Below are 18,690 nucleotides of genomic sequence, written 5' to 3' on the forward strand. Positions count from 1 at the left end.
AGGATCTTAAAGGATTTGCACTTAGGAAAGGGATTCAATAATCACATAATCACAGAGAAAACAATAAATATTGCAGTGCGCACTTAAAATAAAATCTATCACTTCAAGCATGTATATCTAATATGTATCTTGCTGCAGCTTGCTTACTACTCTTTGCTCATTTCTTAGACTAAGTCAAGTTTATGCATTACGCACTTGGGTATTAATTATCATTTGTATATATAAGCCTCTCACCAGAGTGTTGTTGTTTGCTGCTGTCGTGACCTGTGAAGCTTGGGCGAGATTCTTATTCTATTTGCTGCTAGCTTGTGAATTTGCAGTATCGCTAATGCTCAATAGTACCGTGAAGTTGGCATAATAAATCATGTTACTCATATGTTCTTTTACTCAGCTTGTTTATAGTCTGGACTCATCTTACTTTGCGTTATATAATAAACTTCGTTTTTATTCCATCACGCTTTTACTTAAGGTTAACGTCAGGCCTTTTTTAGAACAATTGCACTGCGTTATCAATCTGTTCATGCTTAATCCTAGGTATCTGTTTACTTCAAAGAGATGTTATTTCATCGCTGGCACAGCACTGTGCTGGAAGTTACACGTTAAATCTATCGACTGTTTTGCGCTAACAGGTGGTGCCTTATTTACGTCACATTTGAAAATAGGGAATAACCTCATGGAATCGAATCTTTTCACATAACTTTCTTCTTTTGTCTGGACGTTTAAGTATTTCCTTTTAAAACAGGTCATTAACTTGTCCTCGATTAAATTTCACTTACTAATACTAAGCACATATAATCATCATTTTCATATTACTATTTAGTGAGAGAAGTGCATTATTTGCTCCTTCCTGCTCATTCTCAAATTACTATTTAGCGAGAGAAGTGCATTATTCGCTCCTTCCTCTTTCCTCATTGTGGTACCTCGGGGCTAATTAATACCTCTCGAGTACATCATTTTTCTTACATACTAACTTATAACTAAAATTGAAAATCGCCTCTAGGACATGTCCTCCTGTTTACATAAAGATTATTCATGTAAATACTTGTCTACAACTTATTCTGTATTTTATTTTCCAGACGCGTTGTTTTAATACATAAGGTTTCCTTTTAGCACCGGTTAACATCCGTAGTCAGTTCAGTTCAATTCTTGTTACTCATTGGTTAATCCTGATCTCCAATACCTTAGAATTTTCTTACAGCTTAAATTAACTTAATTCCTGGCGTTATAAAATTTTCTTAAATCATGATGGTGGAACAATCCTTTGATTTTATTCGTGGCAGGGTCAGATAACAAATAGCTACCAATGTGTGGTTTCCTCATTATCACAAAGGGACCTTCATAAATGTGTTGCCACTTGCGATTCTTCTTTAACAACAGGGATGGTTTAAAGTGAGTCCTGACTAATACCTAACTCCAAGAAACTTCTACAGATGCTCTTCAAGAGCCTCTGTTCTCGTTCTTATGGGTACTATAATTTTATTGATTAATCTTGCATCTAGGACTAGCCTTACGCTACCATCTGATTTTAGTACAGACAATAAAGGACTCGAATAAGGTGAATGAGATACTTCTATCACATTCCAGCGTAACATTTTCCTGATCTCGCACTTGACAGCTTCTCGTCTCGCATATGGAATGGAATAGCTTGTTCTACAGTAGGCTGAATGGGGCAGGACATCCATTCGATATTCAAAGCCTTTTATTAGTCCAGGTTTCTTAGAAAATACTTGAACGTAATCTGTTAACAAATTGTAAAGCTCATTCTTCTGTTGTTTGGATAATTCAGTGGACTCACTAGCTTTACCGTATAATTCATTCTGACCGGGAATTAGGTCTTTATACTCATCGTCATTAACACTTTCAGGATCTGTCACGTCTTCTGTCTGACTGTACTGTTGTCTTTTAGTCCATGGCCGTACTGCTGTTTGAAGCACCCCAAAGTTTGTCTTCACCTTACTTCTTAACAAATTTACAGTTACTTGTTGCTGGCTCGCTACTAGAGTACAGATTCCACACTCAATATCAATTTTAGCTTTCGTCTGCCTCAAGAATTCCATACTCAGGATACATGGCACTGATAGGTTTTTAACAATAAGAAAAATGCATGTTACTGAAATAGACTCTATCTGGATTTGAAGCTGAGTCTGAAGATTTACACGTTGTGTTAGTGGACCAATTGCTCCCGATACGGTGCAACCTTGAATTGGAAGTGATAAAACTTTGCATACAGAGGATATTTGCTTAAATAAACATAAAGATAAAACATTTATATTAGCTCCTGTATCTACAATGGCTGTTACTGGTATGTTGGCAATTGATACTCTTATGGAAGCTTGAACTTGTTCGTCCCATACGTCATCATTGTCTTTCGTCTCAGTGTCTGCTACTAGATCATCTCGTAAGTTTGTCTCTTTGTCATACCTAATTGCTTTAATTTCGTGTGGTCTAAGGGACAGGGTGCCCCCATTCAAACCTGCAGCATCCTCTAGGAGGCTCAAAGGTGCTGCTTTTAATTTTCCGCTCGACGCTTACTTTCCTGCTGATTTATATTTCTTAAAGTTTCTTCCGTCTGGAACTGGTGTTGGTTTTGTGGTACGAACTCGGTTGGAAATGGATCTTGTCGTCCTGGCGTATTCGCTTGCGCATAATAAATTTGCGTATTATGCGGGCGTTTAGGCTTCAGACTTCCCGAAGGTCCGTTCGCTTGTTGCGTGAAGTGTATATTTTGTGGCTGAAAGGTATTTTGCTGTGGCTTGTGTTGATTGTAACCGTTACTGAAAGGTGTACGTTGGTCTCCACCTTGATTATGCCATTTATTTCCTTTCCACTGACGATTTGAATCGTAAGACTGATCGTTTTGATAATTACCGTTGCTCGGTTGCGTGTTTCCATATTGCCGGGGCTGTGTGTTCTAATGTGCATTTTCGTACTGAGGTGGTGACGAATTATATATTGGATTGTATCTCTGGCCGTTACTGTACTTATTTTTGTATTTGCTGTTGGAGTACGTAGTGTGTTTATTTTTGAAACCGTTGTGGGGTTGGTACTGGCTGTCGCTGTGACGCGCTTTCGCTCGGCCACCATTGTTGCCTGCATATTCTGTATTGTGCTGGCCGCCTGCACTGAAGTGAGCGTTGCCAACATCAACTCTAGCGTCCTCGTAAATCAGATCTAACGAGTCTAACACAGATAGGAAAGTGTCCGTATCGTCCTCAGACACGTTTACTAACTTTTCTCTGATCGCAATAGGTAGCTTAGTTTTTAGAATCATAATAACGTCTTTGGCGGTGATCGGCGAATCCCGGAACTTGATTTTCGCTAAATACTTTTCAAAATACCTTCTCAAACAACCGCGCTTACTGTTAAACACTTCGGCGTTGTAAACCTCTTTTCTCAGGCGCTGCTGCACACCAGAACTCCAGAATTTAGCTAAAAACATCTGTTCAAACTCTTTGTAACTCTTACAAGAGTCGACCATTTCGGTTCCCCATAAGGCAGCATCACCTACGATAAATCCACTAACGAATTGAATTCGCTGGCGGTCACTCCAGCTATTCGGGAAAATTCCTGAAAAATTTCGGAGGAACACTATAAGATGAATTTCTCTTTTCTGTGGGTGAAAGGTCGGAAAAATACGATGTTTGATCACGCTTTCCTCCTGCATCAAACTGACGAAAGTGGGTGGGCTGGTACTCTGGTTAACTTGTGCTTCTATAGAACTATGAGTTTGAGCGTTATCAAATGGTGAACGGTAATGTACCTGCTGTTGTTCATTACTTCGTGGTGAATTATTCCAGTCTCCTGACACGGGAGGTGGGGAATTTTCAACTTGACATTTTAGTGAACGAACTTCATCAACTATCTGTTGACGCCATTCAGGTAAATCTTGAGCTAACGTTCGTCTTATCTGGCCTAATTCTGACATCACCGTGTCTCCTGTTTTTCCAGGGGCCGCCAATATTTCAAATGTCACGTTTTTGACAGTTTCCCTGAGTTCGTTCTTGACCTTGTTTTCTATGAATCCGTCTTTATTTTTAATCCACTCTTGGTAGTGGTCAGACAATGCTTCAGCATGTGCCTTAACAGTATTCTTTATTTGATCCTCTACATTAAGAGTCTCGATCTGTTTGGAAAGATCATCAACAACATTCTCGATCGTGTCTACTGCGGTTTTAACTCCTTTGACCTCATCAGAGATTGCAGTATAATCTTCTTTTAAGGTCGCAGCTTGTTTTTGATATTCCATCACATTTGAATTTATTTATCCCTTGGCTGCTTCGATTTTTTCATCTAACCGTTTTGAAATATCCTCTATTTTTGACTCTACTTGTGTGTCAATTTCTAGCCTCATGGTCGTGATCTGACTACTGATTTGGCTTTGGACATTACCCAACAGGGTATTTAAATCATCTGTTATGTCTGCCTTTAGTTCGGCCTTTACCGAATTTAACCGTGTATTTAGGTCATTTATCTCCGTTTGCAGATCTGTTTTTACTGAATTTATGTCTGTTTTTACCGAATTTATGTCTGTTTTTACCGAATTTATTTCTGTTTTTACCGAATTTATTTCTGTTTTTACTGAATTTATGCCTGCTTTTACTGAGTTGCACAGATTTGTAAGGACCTGATTTTTATTATGCCGTCTTTCGGCCTTCTCTTTTTCTTCGCGGGCCTTTTAATCTAATCTTTCCTGTTTTTGGCTTTCGAACTTGCGTTCCATTATTGCTTCAATCATTGCAGCCAAGTCATTTTTTTCAAAAGCGGGAATAGTTTGCACACTAGGACCAGCTTCTAAAACTTTGGTCGAGGCTGTTTCTGCCTCCGCTCGTGTACCTATCGCGCGTGATTCGTAATGGATAGTGAGGTCCATTCACATCACCGCTGTCGTCTGGTTTTGTTTGTGTCCGCTGTTTACCGTCAGCCATGTTCATGAATTATTTGTCAAACGTCAAAATGCTGCAGATATTGTTTGTCACTGCTGTCAGTCGTTTGTCTGTGACGTAGTGCTATGGCTTACTGGGACCTAAGATGAAATTTAAACTCTGGGTAACAACTGACGTTCATTTACGCCAAGAAGACAAGATGGTTCCTACTAATTACAAACAAATGAAATATCACACGTTTTACCCGTTTTGAGCGTAGTTATCCGCCATATCGTTATTTTTTTTATGCACTGACAATAATGATACACTTTCACTGAATTTAACTACATAAGAATGGACTATGGACAAATTGAAATAAAGCTGTTTCAAGGCAAGGAAAGACAGGTTTACGTTCTGATCAACTCGAAAGATGCTACGTCACTACGAAAGCTTGGCTACTGCATATAAAAATTTCACTTACTATGGCTGTCTTGATGGTGATAGAGATGAATACTCGTGTTTTTTGGTAATTTCATCAATCGTTCTTCTGAATTAATTAAAAGTTTTTCCCACTTCTCTTTCTCGGTTGAATTGCATCCACATGAAAAAATGAAACAATTATTAGAACAAGCACTGAAAAATTTTTAAACACATACATGAAATGATTATTTATATATATATATATATATATATATATATATGTGTGGATGGATATGTGTGTGTGTGTGTGCGAGTGTATACCCGTCCTTTTTTCCCCATAAGGTAAGTCTTTCCGCTCCCGGGACTGGAATGACCCCTTACCCTCTCCCTTAAAACCCACATCCTTTCGTCTTTCCCTCTCCTTCCCTCTTTCCTGATGAGGCAACAGTTTGTTGCGAAAGCTTGAATTTTGTGTGTATGTTTGTGTTCGTTTGTGTGTCTGTCGACCTGCCAGCACTTTCATTTGGTAAGTCACATCATCTTTGTTTTTAAGTATATATATATATATATATATATATATATATATATATATATATATATATATATATATATATATATTATTTTTTTTTTTTTTTATCTGGTCCCTGTTTGGGCGCCAAGTGTAGCGTTGCTGTTGGGGGACGAAAATAAAAAGAACTGTTACTTTTTTTTAAGGTCGAAAAAGTGAATATTTTGGTGGGCCACTTGGCAACAGAATCAGGGATTTATTACGCTATTATAATAACATACGTTGACCATTATATACCTGAATAAGAGCAGCATATTGATAGATATATTTGAGATCGTTCGGAAGAAACATTATCATTTCTGTGCATTTTTATAGTCGCGATGTAGTCATACCCGGATCAACACTAAGGGACCAGAAGATTTATAGACTTTAAAAGAAATGCAACACTACACAAAAAAGTTGGTTCAGAAATAATAGGAAAACGATAATGTTCCTTCTGCCTCATGCTGCGTTCGGCCCATCAGCGTGATCGTAATTTCTGATGATGAAGTAACACAAACAATAATTATCATTCAGTTAATTAAGGAGATGGAATCATCAAGGTTAATTTACGAAAATAAGCACACTTATCTTTAACACACGTTTTTTAATGCTACGTACCTTTTCATATTAAATTACAATAGATGACCATAGTGGTTAGATACTTTATACATAAGTCAAAATGTCCTCTTGACTCTGTCTGTTCGATATCAGTTACAAGAAACTACATGTTTTCTGATTGAAAAAAATAACAATTAGCATATTCACTCAATACTTTCACATAGAATATAAAATACAGTTGCGGAACGCAGCAAGTCCGTGTCCGCCTCTCATGGAATACAAACAGTAAAAGGTGAGACGCCAAAAACCTCATTTGTCTTGAAACAACAGAATTCTTTTTTTACACCATTAATCGATACCTGTACATAGAGATTTACTGGCACCGCGCAAGAACGGCAAAGATAAAGAATAATAGATTCTGTCACTGCTATGCGATGGTTCATTTCTTTTACTTTACAATTGTTCGATAACTTTAGGCCATCAGGCGTTTACTATTGAGCGTATATTAATGTTTGTGAGGCGAAAATTACTAATATTAATACAGCATTCTTATTTCTCGAATATTATTGATCACCGTAGTGTGAAGTAAAATGAAGATGTATGAACCTCCTTGTTGGTCGTATTTTGTGGAAGCTCTGGCTTATTTTTACATTTCATTCCCAACAATGTCAGTTTCCTTTTCAGGAGCATCTGTCTCAAATTGTATGACTTTAAAAAGTCATCACGTTACATTCTGACATTGCAAGTCGTATGTAAGATCAGCAACTACTCTCATTCTCTGATTTTTTTGTGTGCCGCTCCACTTTCCTTCCTTGTATAAATATGGACTTTCAGTACATACGACGATTTGCTATTAGAGTCCATATCTTGATCCCACATTGTGCCAGCTTGCATGGGATGTACTACTTGAATGGACAGCGGCCTCTAAATGCTACCAGCTGCTCGTCGTGTCACGTTTTCCATTGGATTATACAGATACTGCAAATTGCAGTGAGTTTCAGTATGTCGTCTTTCCTCTCTTATGGCATTCTTATCAAATCACAAGATGCACAATATTTTACAGAATATTTCTAGGGACATAGTTGCTCTAAATATGTTTCTTAGTTTAATTAAACAATGATAAAATAAAATTACATTACATGAGCTAAATCACTGTTTCATTAAACAGTCATAAAATAAACATTCATTACATCAATCCGTTGCTGCATACAAATGTTACCCCACAGTAATGACCCACACGAAGCATTAAACAGTACCCAACCCCTTACTTGATCATTAATTATATTTTAGACAATTGCCTCATTATGGCATTTGTGCTGCTAGCTTTTTAATTATATTTTAGACAACTGCCTCATTATGGTGTTGTGCTGCCAGCTTGGAATCTGGGTCATTTTCTTACCTGGATCTAAAATATTTTTCCCCACCTAACTTGTTGTTTATTTTATATTACTGCTGCTGACAACTTATAATGTGTTGGGTGAAACAATAATGAAGGCATAGGTATGGACTCAACAATCATAAAAGAGCAATGGAACGGTACAGGACAATGTTATTGTGGGTGACACACTGTATATGTAGGTGCACTCATGTGAGGGTTAGTGGCCCAAGCATCTAGCACTACATATATTCCACCGTTTGATTTATATAAGAGTAACAAAAGATTCCTGTAGGCACTTTGTGACCTGTCGATAATACCTTTGAACAGTCACATTCGTTAATCTATCCCAACCTGCTTACTCAGAGTATTGTAATGGGATAAATCGTAATAGTTTTTTAAAAAATCATTTTTTTGCGTTCTATTTTCTCTTTACATTGACAGCCCTTAATTGTCCTTGAATAATTGGAAAACAGTTCTTAATTGTGTAGCTATAATTCAAGTGGCTCTCATCAGGCCTGGTGGTCTTGCAGTAAAGCCATACCTGGAAACAAAGAGTTGCAGGATATTGAATTCTCGTCAGACAACGCAAATTTTCAGTCTGCCTCTTTGCCTCTGTCATTCCCCCGCCCCCCGAAATACGTCGTCGTTTGTTGCTAAATTCTTTGAAATTAAAGATCACTATTAAAAAAAAAACTTTTAAAAAAATCAGATGTTCTTGTAACATCAATTTCAAATTGTATAGTGGATCGTTAATTATATTGATATTCAATCTTAATTGTGTCTTCTCTGATCTTCAGGACATTTGTCAAATTTGTTCATCTTAACAGTTGATTCAGTAAATCTGTCTATATTGTGTGGGTTATTGTCATTTTTATTATTATGATTGATGATCAGTTATTTATTTAGAGTGACCATTCTAGGTATTAAATCGATATTTTAACTCATAATCTGTAAATTTAGTTCAGTTTCCTTCCTGGTTTAGTTAAGCACTTTTTAGGTCCTTTCTTATTTGTACTATAAATTTTTTTCCACCCCTCCACTGACCATGTTTATCGTTACTTTATAGCCTTTAATTTTTGACACAGAAATGGTTACTTTGTGGTGGAGGTGCTGAGTTGCAGAAAGGCAAACAAAAAGAATGTCGGAAAGCTAACTTTCGCCCAACAAGGCCTTAGTCAAAAATAAAGACACACAAGCGTGCAGGCACACAAATAAATACGACTCACACAAACATGACAACAGTCTCTGGCGGCTGTAGCCAGTCTGGCACCAGCTTCCAGAGACTGTGGCCATGTGGGTGTAGGTTGCAGTTGTGCGCATGCACGCGCGCGCCCGTGTGTGTGTGTGTGTGTGTCTGTGTCTGTGTCAGAGAGAGAGAGGGGCCTGTTTGGCTGAAACTTGCTTTCCGACAGTCTGTTTGTTGTGCCTCTCTGCATCTCAGCATCTCCACTGTATGGTTAGCAACAACCGTCCTTTTCATAATATTGTTCCATTTCAGCCTGTGTTTTCCATTGTTTGAAATGGTTACTTTGGTTACTTTTTTTGCTATCCCTGCTGCTCCACTTCTCAGCTATGGCTGCTTTGGTTGTTGCACCCTATGTTGCCATAAATTTCCATTTTCTCTCAACTATCACGCGGATATATTTATATCTTTATATTTTTGACTCATTGATTGGTGATCTCTTTCAACAGGCAGGTAACTCAGAAAAAACTAAAATTCACCAAATTTCATTTTTTATTATATTTTCAGTGCATGGGACACAGCAATTAAATAACAAAACTGTGCATCTATCGAACACCTGCATGCGTGAGGTTGGTATTGGAATGCAGTTGACCTTGAACAATCGAGAGCAGCCACCGTCCATTTCATCTTTATGTTTGCTTTTGAGCCTTGCTTGTAAAGGACATTGTTCTTTAGTAGTGCTGCAACCAGGTGAACTGAACATTCCTCATGAAATTTAACAAGTCCTGTTTTCATATGTTGAAGGAGATATTTGGTGATACTGTATGTGACATTCGCCGTTTTTTAATGGCACAGACAGTTTTCAGAAGGTCGGGAAGAAGTTGAAGATTATGAACATCCTGGTCCATTTTTGAGTTCTATACCTGAAGCAAACATTTAGCATTCTGAGTATTCGGATGATCGCTGACACAATGAACATGAACAAAGATACATTAAGATAAATTTTCTGGGATGAATTCATGACAAAAGCTGTGCAAAACTGTTTCCGAGAAACCTCTTGCAGGAACAAAAATACCATCGGAAGAACATATGTTCTCACGGCATGAAATGACTCAATGAAGAACCGAACTTGCTCACACTTGTCATTACATGTGATGAAACATGGATCTTCTAGTACAACTCAGAAACAAGGTTTCAATCTGTGCACAGGAAGACTCCCATGTTGCCAAGAATGAAAAAGATCCAAATGAGCAATTCAAAGCTGAAGGCAATACTCATTTCCCCACCCCCCTCCCGATATCAGGGGTGTTGTTATGACTGAATGGATACCTGAGTGTCAGACTGATAATCTGTGGTACCCAATACTAAAAGGAAGTCCTAATCAAGCTAAGGGAGTCAGAAAAAAGTGATTGGATTTGTGGAAGCGTGGCGCATGGATTCCAGATCAGGATAATGCACCATCCGCCAATGCCATATCAGTGAAACAGTTTTTAGTGGACAGTCACATTCTTGAGCTTGAAATCCTCTGTATTCACCAGATCTGGCTGCCTGTGACACTTATTCATGCTGAAAAGTGTCTGTTGAAGATGTAAAAGCAAAATCGACTAGAGTTGTTGAAGAGGATGACAACGGATGACATGCAGCTTTGGTTTGAACAATGGAAGTCACATACGCAGCAGTGAATAGATAGGGGAGGGAACTGTGTTGAAGGGGATTAAAGTTAGTTGTAACTTTGTTTGCAATAAATCACTTTTCTGATGCCAGTCTCATTATGTAAGTGCCACACTTTGTAAGTTCACCACCAACATTTAAAAATTATTTCATATCGTTAGTGATAATAGTAATATTATTCTTCAGTTGTAGTACATTTTAGTTAATGCAGCTGAGTTGGATCTGAAAATCAAATTACATTTTAAGATCACTGCTCTTTAACAATAATGTTGTTGAGAATCAAAGAGCAGTAGTGGTGCGACTTCTTGATGTTCATCATCTTACGATCTCTGGCCAGAGTGATGACCACACCAGTGACCAGTTCAACTGTTACTCACCCACATGTACCACACAAACTTTTATTTGTCTACAGCACCTGTGCACTTCACGTGTGAATGGGGAAACAAGAGAACTGATTCCTGTGAAAATATTTTTCAACTTAGTAGTATATTACATTACAAAGCATAATGAAATTTTACAGTATGTATGATTATGCAATCAGTAGGACTGTCAGTGTCAGTGACAACTAGATGGAAGGAAGGCAGGTGGCCAGAGTAAAATAAACTGTGAAAAATTGCTGCTCTTGTCCTCTTTTCAAACAGTAGAACACAAGAAAACAAAAGGATATTTTCGTGAATGTCAAAAGATATGAAGAGCTAATAGATGAAATAACTGGAGAATGTTGTATCACTGGTGCTGGGCTTTGGAGCAGTAATATAGTATCTAGTGACTAGTCGAATGAGGAAACGAAATGCAACCACAGGAAGGGGAATGGAGTAAAGGTTGCTGTTAAAAGAGTGCAGTTAATATAACAACAGAGTGACTTATTCTGGGTATAAGGGTGATAGGATTTTAGTATGAATTTCATTTAGCAAAACACACTTTAAGTAATACAAACATTGAAATTTCTCTTGCACATTTGTACCTTCGGTGTCCATTGCATGTCACATGTTACAATTTTCATTTTGAAACAGTTAAACAGTTGTGCATTTTTATTGGGGGGGATGTCTGTTTTACTTGTCACTAAGTGCGTAAATCTTTTACAGGTTGCTTCAACTTGGATCCAAATCGTGTGCTGGATATTATTTTAGAAAGTTTTGAATGTCGTCCAGAGCTACACGAGTTCTTCGTGCCACTGTTGCAGTCATATATGTGCGACCCCAAAATTCTTTGTGAAGTGCTTGGCTTTAAATTTTGTTTCTACCAAAATAGCAGTGAAGAAACAACACCCAACTCTCTGCATTTGGTCACAGCTTTGATGCTACAGCATGGAATTATTGCATTGGATGACATCTACTGCTGGGTTTGTATTATGTGATCCTTACACAAATATTTTCTTACTTTTACAAGTAACTGGAAGGCTAATTGATACCTGTAAATAGTTTTTGTATTGAAGTAGTGGCATATTTACAATTTTGTTTTTGGGGACTGTCTTTCATATTACAATAGCTCATTTTGAAAATTAATTTTATTGACCCATAATAATCTAATGTCCGGAATTATAAAAGTAAAGTGTGTGTTTGGTTTACATTTTTAGAGATACTAATGACTTTCAAAAATGATTTATTGAAGTTACGAATCACATCATGAAATCAATTTTAATTTCAGTAAAAGATAATTCGGTTGCTAAGAGAATTTTCTGCACTAATTATGTTAATTTACTTTAAAGAACGTATAAATGTCTGCTACTTTAATACACGTAAATAGAGCAAGTAACTAAACCATTTTCTAGAAATTTAAAGTACAAAAGAAAGACAGTGGTGTCTTGATTTGCCATATCGCTAATCACGGTTTGGACATCAGTCTTTTCTCCGTGATGAATTGTCATGGCGAGCCCTTCAGACAAACCTTGCCAATTGTATTGCTTAGGTCTGTCTTGATTCTCGTAAAGGTGGAGGAACTGTGCTCATTTGCTGCCATTGTCACTAGTAGAGCTGCCAAGAGATGTAGAAACCGAAATCCATTAGGATAGATCTGACAGTTGCAGATAAAAAAATCATTGTGTTTTGAGGCAATTGCTACAGTGTTTTCATACGTTGATGAAAGAGTTTCAACTCAGCCATCACCTTTGTTAAATTGGCGACTAATGAATCTGAAGCATAAAATGAATGGAGTTTCGTAACTCCATTAGTTATACATATGTCTTCACTTTCCCGTGGTAAAAGATAATTAACGCTGTTAAAAAGTTCACAGTGTCAAGAATCAATCCTGCAGTGCAGTGAATTAATGAAGGCATCCAGAAAGGGTATGAACACAGACACTTTGTAGTAACACTCAACACCATCACTTTTAGCCCGATTTGCATGATGTGCTTGTTTAGTACAAACGTGTGGTTGCTCAATTTCAACTCCATTGGCCAAAACTATTTCCTCTGCTTCAAAGAAAAACTGACTGAAAATATCATCGACATTTTCTCTCATTGGCAGCAGTTCCCATTTTAGATCCGTGGCAGTGTTGATTAACACTGCAAAATCAATATTTTGGTGCTGAAGTTTATAGCAGATGGACTTACTCAGCACAAACAGTTCAGAAAGTATAACCAAGCAAATGACAAAATCTCCCTTGGTGATGGCTGCTAACAGAATCGTGGCATCATGGGATGCGATCTTCTTGTCAGATTCGTGAACCTTCCCTGAGCTGAAACAATACGACCATATGTATCCTGAAGAATTGTGTGCCGTAGAGACACTCAGTCCATCTAGTGAGAGTGGTACATTTCGAAGTCCTGACTCGAACATTCAAGGGAATCGTGTAGTATCTGGCTACACTTTGGTGGCCGAAAGATACTACTTACCATTTCCAGCATTCTTAGTGAATTTCTGATAAGTGGAACGTTGCCTGTTTTAGAGACTACCAAATTGAAATTATGAGCTGCACAATGAGAATGTTCAGCTAAAGGGTGGTCCTGTTGTATGAATGCCGAGTTTTTCCCAACATAGATGTAGCACCATTATAGCCTTGTCCTTGTAAAAAGACATCAAAACCAAATTTTACCAAGTTTTCAATCATAGATCCAACTAATCCTTTGCTAGCCACATCAAACACTGGAACAAATTGTAGGAAATCTTGACGAATCTTGAGACCTGAGAAAACATAATAGATCTGAGAAAATATAATACAGAAAATGTGATAACAGAAATATAATAAAATAATGTGTTGCTCTATTCCAGTAATATCTGTAGTTTCATCGGCAAGAAACGTGTAACCCTTGCATCATTTATGTGCTGAACAATCCTTTCCGGGAGTTGATTGTTGATGCAAGATGATCTGATTTTGGGTTGGGGCACTAATGTACTTGTCACATCTACCAGTTCCTCCAAAACATTTTTGTGGGTTTTCATCACCTTTTGCACGATGATCTAGGATAATGACATGAAAGGTATGTGCATATCATCTTGTTTGTCAACTTTAACGGGCATAAAATCCCCATGTCCCCTTAATGCAATATCCTGCTGTCTACACTGAATCACAGCCTTGGTGATAGGGACTGTGCGTTATCTGTTTGTTCCCACCTGCTCCACCGAGGCTTGGTCCAGGCAATGTTTTATATGTGTGGTCTTGTTCACTGTCATCTAAACAAAATTGTCACCATCGATTATAGCAGCATTATGGTAAGTGTTGCACGCATGGATGTTGAAATGTTCAAGAGCATTCTTCCAATTCGAAAATTTTGAGGGTACCAGAGTTTCAGCATTTTGATGACTGCCTCTATCCAAGCTTGTATTAGCGAAAAGTGCACAGTACTTGCAGAAGGCACCGTCCTGTTTGAGAGAGGTACTAACCAAAAAAATATTTCTCTGTCCAACTTAAGTTGAACTTATAATGTTGGCCATTTTGAGAAGTGAGGGGAAATTTGTAAGTTGCATCAGGCACAGAAAGGTTTTGGAACTTTTGTAGCTTCATGTGGTCATCAACTCTTTTGTTACTGATACTTTATAGCAGACAATCACTTATGTCAGCCTTGTGGTGATTGTCAGAGGCATTTGATTGTCAATGAAAGATGCTGATTTTGCTGCAGAACCCAAGAAAGATGATTTTGAATTGGTAATAATGATCCTATTGTTTGAAAATGGTGGCAGCAATTACAGTGTGTCATCCATTCTCCCAGCCTGAGATGGCAGAGTTTCTCCTAGTTTTGGAGAAGTAGTACTTTTTGCCTTGTGATCCATTGTCTTAGCTCTCGGAAATAAATGATTTCACCATACTAGTTTCATTCACTGGTTTTTGCAACATTTCATTTCAACAATTTAACAGCTGCTAACGCTGAAAATCATGTATGAAACAAACTAGAACATTTCGTGGTCAGCGTGTGCTTCGACAATGTGTCCACCACCTCACTAATGCGAATTATTTCTATATTCATTAACTGTCATTTATGGGTACCATAATATTCTGAACCTGGGTTCATAAATTTTGTATTTAATTCACCATTGATGTTAAATTGCCATGTGTTACTAAAAGAAAACTGAAAACATATAATGTTATTATGTAATGTAGCATATTGTTAAAATAAACAAACTTTTTAAAAAGATGCACATACTGAAGCAGAGGTATTGTTAATCTTTGTTTTCCAGCCATGGTATTATGATATTATGTGCAGGTGTGTAAGGAAAATCGTGTCTGTAATTTCACATTTAGGTGAGGGGGTGGGAGATGACTCAAGTTCAGAAGCCCCCCTTAAATACGCCACTATATTGAAGTATTGATGTTTATTCATAGTAGTGTATCAGATTCTTCAGTTATTTAGCAAGTTCACTTATTATGTTTTTAATGGATCACAAATTGTTATGTATGATTTAGTTTGGAGTTCATATGGATAAACAGTTGTCTCATGAATCATTTCAGAAACACGTATGCAGTTGTTGAATTCATACTTCCTATTTAGCAGACTTCTTTGGCCACATCTTCAATATCTGAAGCTTATGTGTAGACCACATGCTTTTCCTTAGTGTAATTTGTAATCTTGTGACTGGCTCTGCCCTCTATTTTGTAATTTCGGTCCACCTATTGTCACTTTCTCCTACTTAATTGATGGAAGAATGACCATTGATGTCATCCAAGCTAAGTGCTTAGGAGCAACACGATGAAAAGCAGATGTTTCTCTTTTGGAGGACAGAACTTTGGTTAAAAAATGGCTGGTAATGTAGTAGTAAGACCAACCTAATGTTCTACCTCATTGTAAACCACCATTACTCACAAGAAGACAACAGACAAACAAAAGTAAACAAAGAACAGTTCATGAATCAAGTTTGTTTAACCAAGAGGATGTTAAATTATTTTTTTATTACATACGGTACACTCTTTACTTCAAGAGTGAAAACTGTTTCCTGATTAAAAGTTAGTTTATTCATTCAAACAGTAAATTTTCACCTGAAGTATAACTGCAAGGTCTGTTCAGGAAATTTCGGAACTTTGTCCATAAAATTTTTCCATGCTTACCTTTTACTTATTGTGCATGGTCTCCTTCGAAATACTCTCTTCCACAATTGATACACCACTCCCAAAGCTGTTTCCACTCCCGGTAGCAGGTTTGGTATGCCTATTGCTGGATTGCATGAAGCTCCGACTGTGAATTTTCTTTTATCTCATGTATCGTTGCTAGTCTTTGTCCTTTCAATGGGGTTTTCAACTTTGGGAATTTAAAAAAAAGAGTCTGCAAGCACCAGATGTGGAGAGTAGGGAGGATAAGGCAGCACAGTGATTTTGCCTTTTGCACAGTAGTTGTGGACCAATACGAATGAGTGTACGGGTGCATTGTAATGATGCAAGAGTCATAAACTGTGTTGCTACATTTCAGGCGGTTCCATCCTCACATTTTCTTTCAGGCACTGCAACACATTCCAATAGTACCATTGAGTAACAGTTTGTCCTTATGGCAAGGATTCATGATGAACTAATCCTTCAAAGTCAAAGAAAACTATAAGCGTGGCTATGACATGGGACCTTTCCCGACCTACTGTGAAGATTGATCTTTGCTTTCAGCATCATAACCGTAGACCCATGTCTCATCACCAGTTTGATTCTCTTAAGGAACATCTCGTTCTCATTTGCGCGTTCCAAAAGCTCTTCACACATAACGAGGCAAAGGTCTTTCTGGTGTGACTCATGAGCCTTGTGACAAAATTGCTGGCAACAGGATGCATTCCAAGATGCTGTGTTAGGACTTCATGACATGATTCAACTGAAATGTTACATTTTTCTGTAATCTCTCGGACAGTCAGTCTTTGATTGGCACGCACAATTTTGTTGACATTCCAGACATGAGCGTCTTCAGTAGATGTCGAAGGGCGTCCTGAATGAGGGTCATCTTTAACTTCCAACTAGCTTTTTTTAAACCATGTGAACCATTCGTAACACTAAGTATGGCTTTTTTGGTACTCATCACTGTAGACTTCCTGCATCATTTGGTGTATCTCTGTAAAAGTTTTCTTGAGTTTCAAGCAAAATTTAATGCAGAAACATTGCTCCTCTAACACTGCCATCTCCAAATTCGCAAACTGTGTGACATAATGTTCTACTCAATACAGCACTGAACAATAACTAACAGACACATAACAATGAAACTTCCAGCAGTTGCACATTAAACTCAGGCGCGTGCAGCGATGCCAACCGCATTTCGCTCCATCACATCATTGGCGCAAAATTACGAATGTTCTGGAATTTTTTGAACAGACTTTGTATCTTAAAATTCCAACAGAAAGATTACTTCCACCCTACACTGACGGCAAATATAGGAGACTCACTCTGTGTTCTCTCTCTCTCTGATATGAAGCACCTGCAGGCCTCAGATGAAAACAGCAAGTGGACTTTACAGGCTGTCCCTTTTCAATTTTCTTAATACTTATAAGAGTTGAAAGTCAGTGTGCAGACTTCAAGTTCTTAAATCAATATGATGAAATTCTCAAGATTTCTGAGCACTGTAGACTATAAAACATTTGTACAATATTAAAGGATCACTGGTTTCTGAATGCATAGCAAAGCCTTGAATTTGCCAATGTCATTGGTTCGGTTCTTGCTACTAGAATTTTTTTTTTTTTTTTTTTTTTCTCCTACAAAGAGTATTGTCAAATTGAGATGGTGTTAAGAAATACTGAACATGTATTTTAATAAAAGTATATCTTTTTACTTTGAATAACTAATTGCAGGATAATGTAATCATCCAGAATAAATTAAAATTTGGTACAAAATGCGAAATAAGTAGAAAATGAAAAACTTTTTATTTCTGTAGATTCAACATTAACTGTTAATGTGTGTAATTTATTTCATTTAACAATAAGGCATTTCACATCTGCATCATAATTTATATTCATACAGTTATAGATTAAAACTAGAATTTTAATTTTATTAGAAAGTATGGTTCAGTATTTAGTAGTAAACTTTATCTTTGAAGTAAAAAATGGAAAATCCTGGATATGAAGAGGGTAGATTGCTACTCACCGTATATTGCAGATGTTGACTTGCAGAAAGGCACAACAAAACGACTTCTGAATAATTTATCTTTCAGCCAAAAGGCCTTCTTCTAAATTAGACAACATACGCATTCATGCGAGCACAATTCTCACACATGTGACCATCGTCTCTGGCCACTGAGGCTTACTTGTTTAGCAGTCTTTTTGTTGTGCCTGTCTATTATTTAACATCTCCGTGATATGGTGAGTAGTAATTCTTTTAATATACTGGAAATTTACGTAGTTCATAAATCTTGTATGGGAGAAAGACCAAAAACTAACTGTTAATTCAAAGCTTGAGTCAACACAAAAATCCTACAACAAAAAATGGCATTTAAATTCAGTAAAGGAGACAATAGTTTTTCATTCATTCAAAAGTTGAATTAAAAACATGTTCAGAAATACAGAATTCCTTATGCTATTCTGCCAATTTAACTGTTTACCAACCCTTCAGATCTCAAAATCTGTCAGGGAAAAATGCTAAAAATGTCTCCGAAAATTAGGAATTGTCAGGGAATTTTACTTTGGGAAACTTCTAGCAACCCTAGAATGGAATCAGCATGTACATAACAGCTTCAGTT

At 37.3% G+C, this 18,690-nt stretch overlaps 1 protein-coding gene across 1 annotated transcript in view; it reads left to right on the forward strand.

Moving 5' to 3' along the window:
* Positions 1 to 18,690, forward strand: part of LOC126094939 (THO complex subunit 2) — a 313,848-nt gene that overhangs the window by 64,035 nt on the left and 231,123 nt on the right. Inside the window, 1 exon segment of the mRNA XM_049909587.1 lies at positions 11,708 to 11,964. Within this exon segment, the coding sequence (XP_049765544.1) occupies positions 11,708 to 11,964 (257 nt within the window).

The sequence above is a fragment of the Schistocerca cancellata genome, chromosome 8 (assembly GCF_023864275.1).
Source record: "Schistocerca cancellata isolate TAMUIC-IGC-003103 chromosome 8, iqSchCanc2.1, whole genome shotgun sequence".
Classification (NCBI taxonomy): domain Eukaryota; kingdom Metazoa; phylum Arthropoda; class Insecta; order Orthoptera; family Acrididae; genus Schistocerca; species Schistocerca cancellata.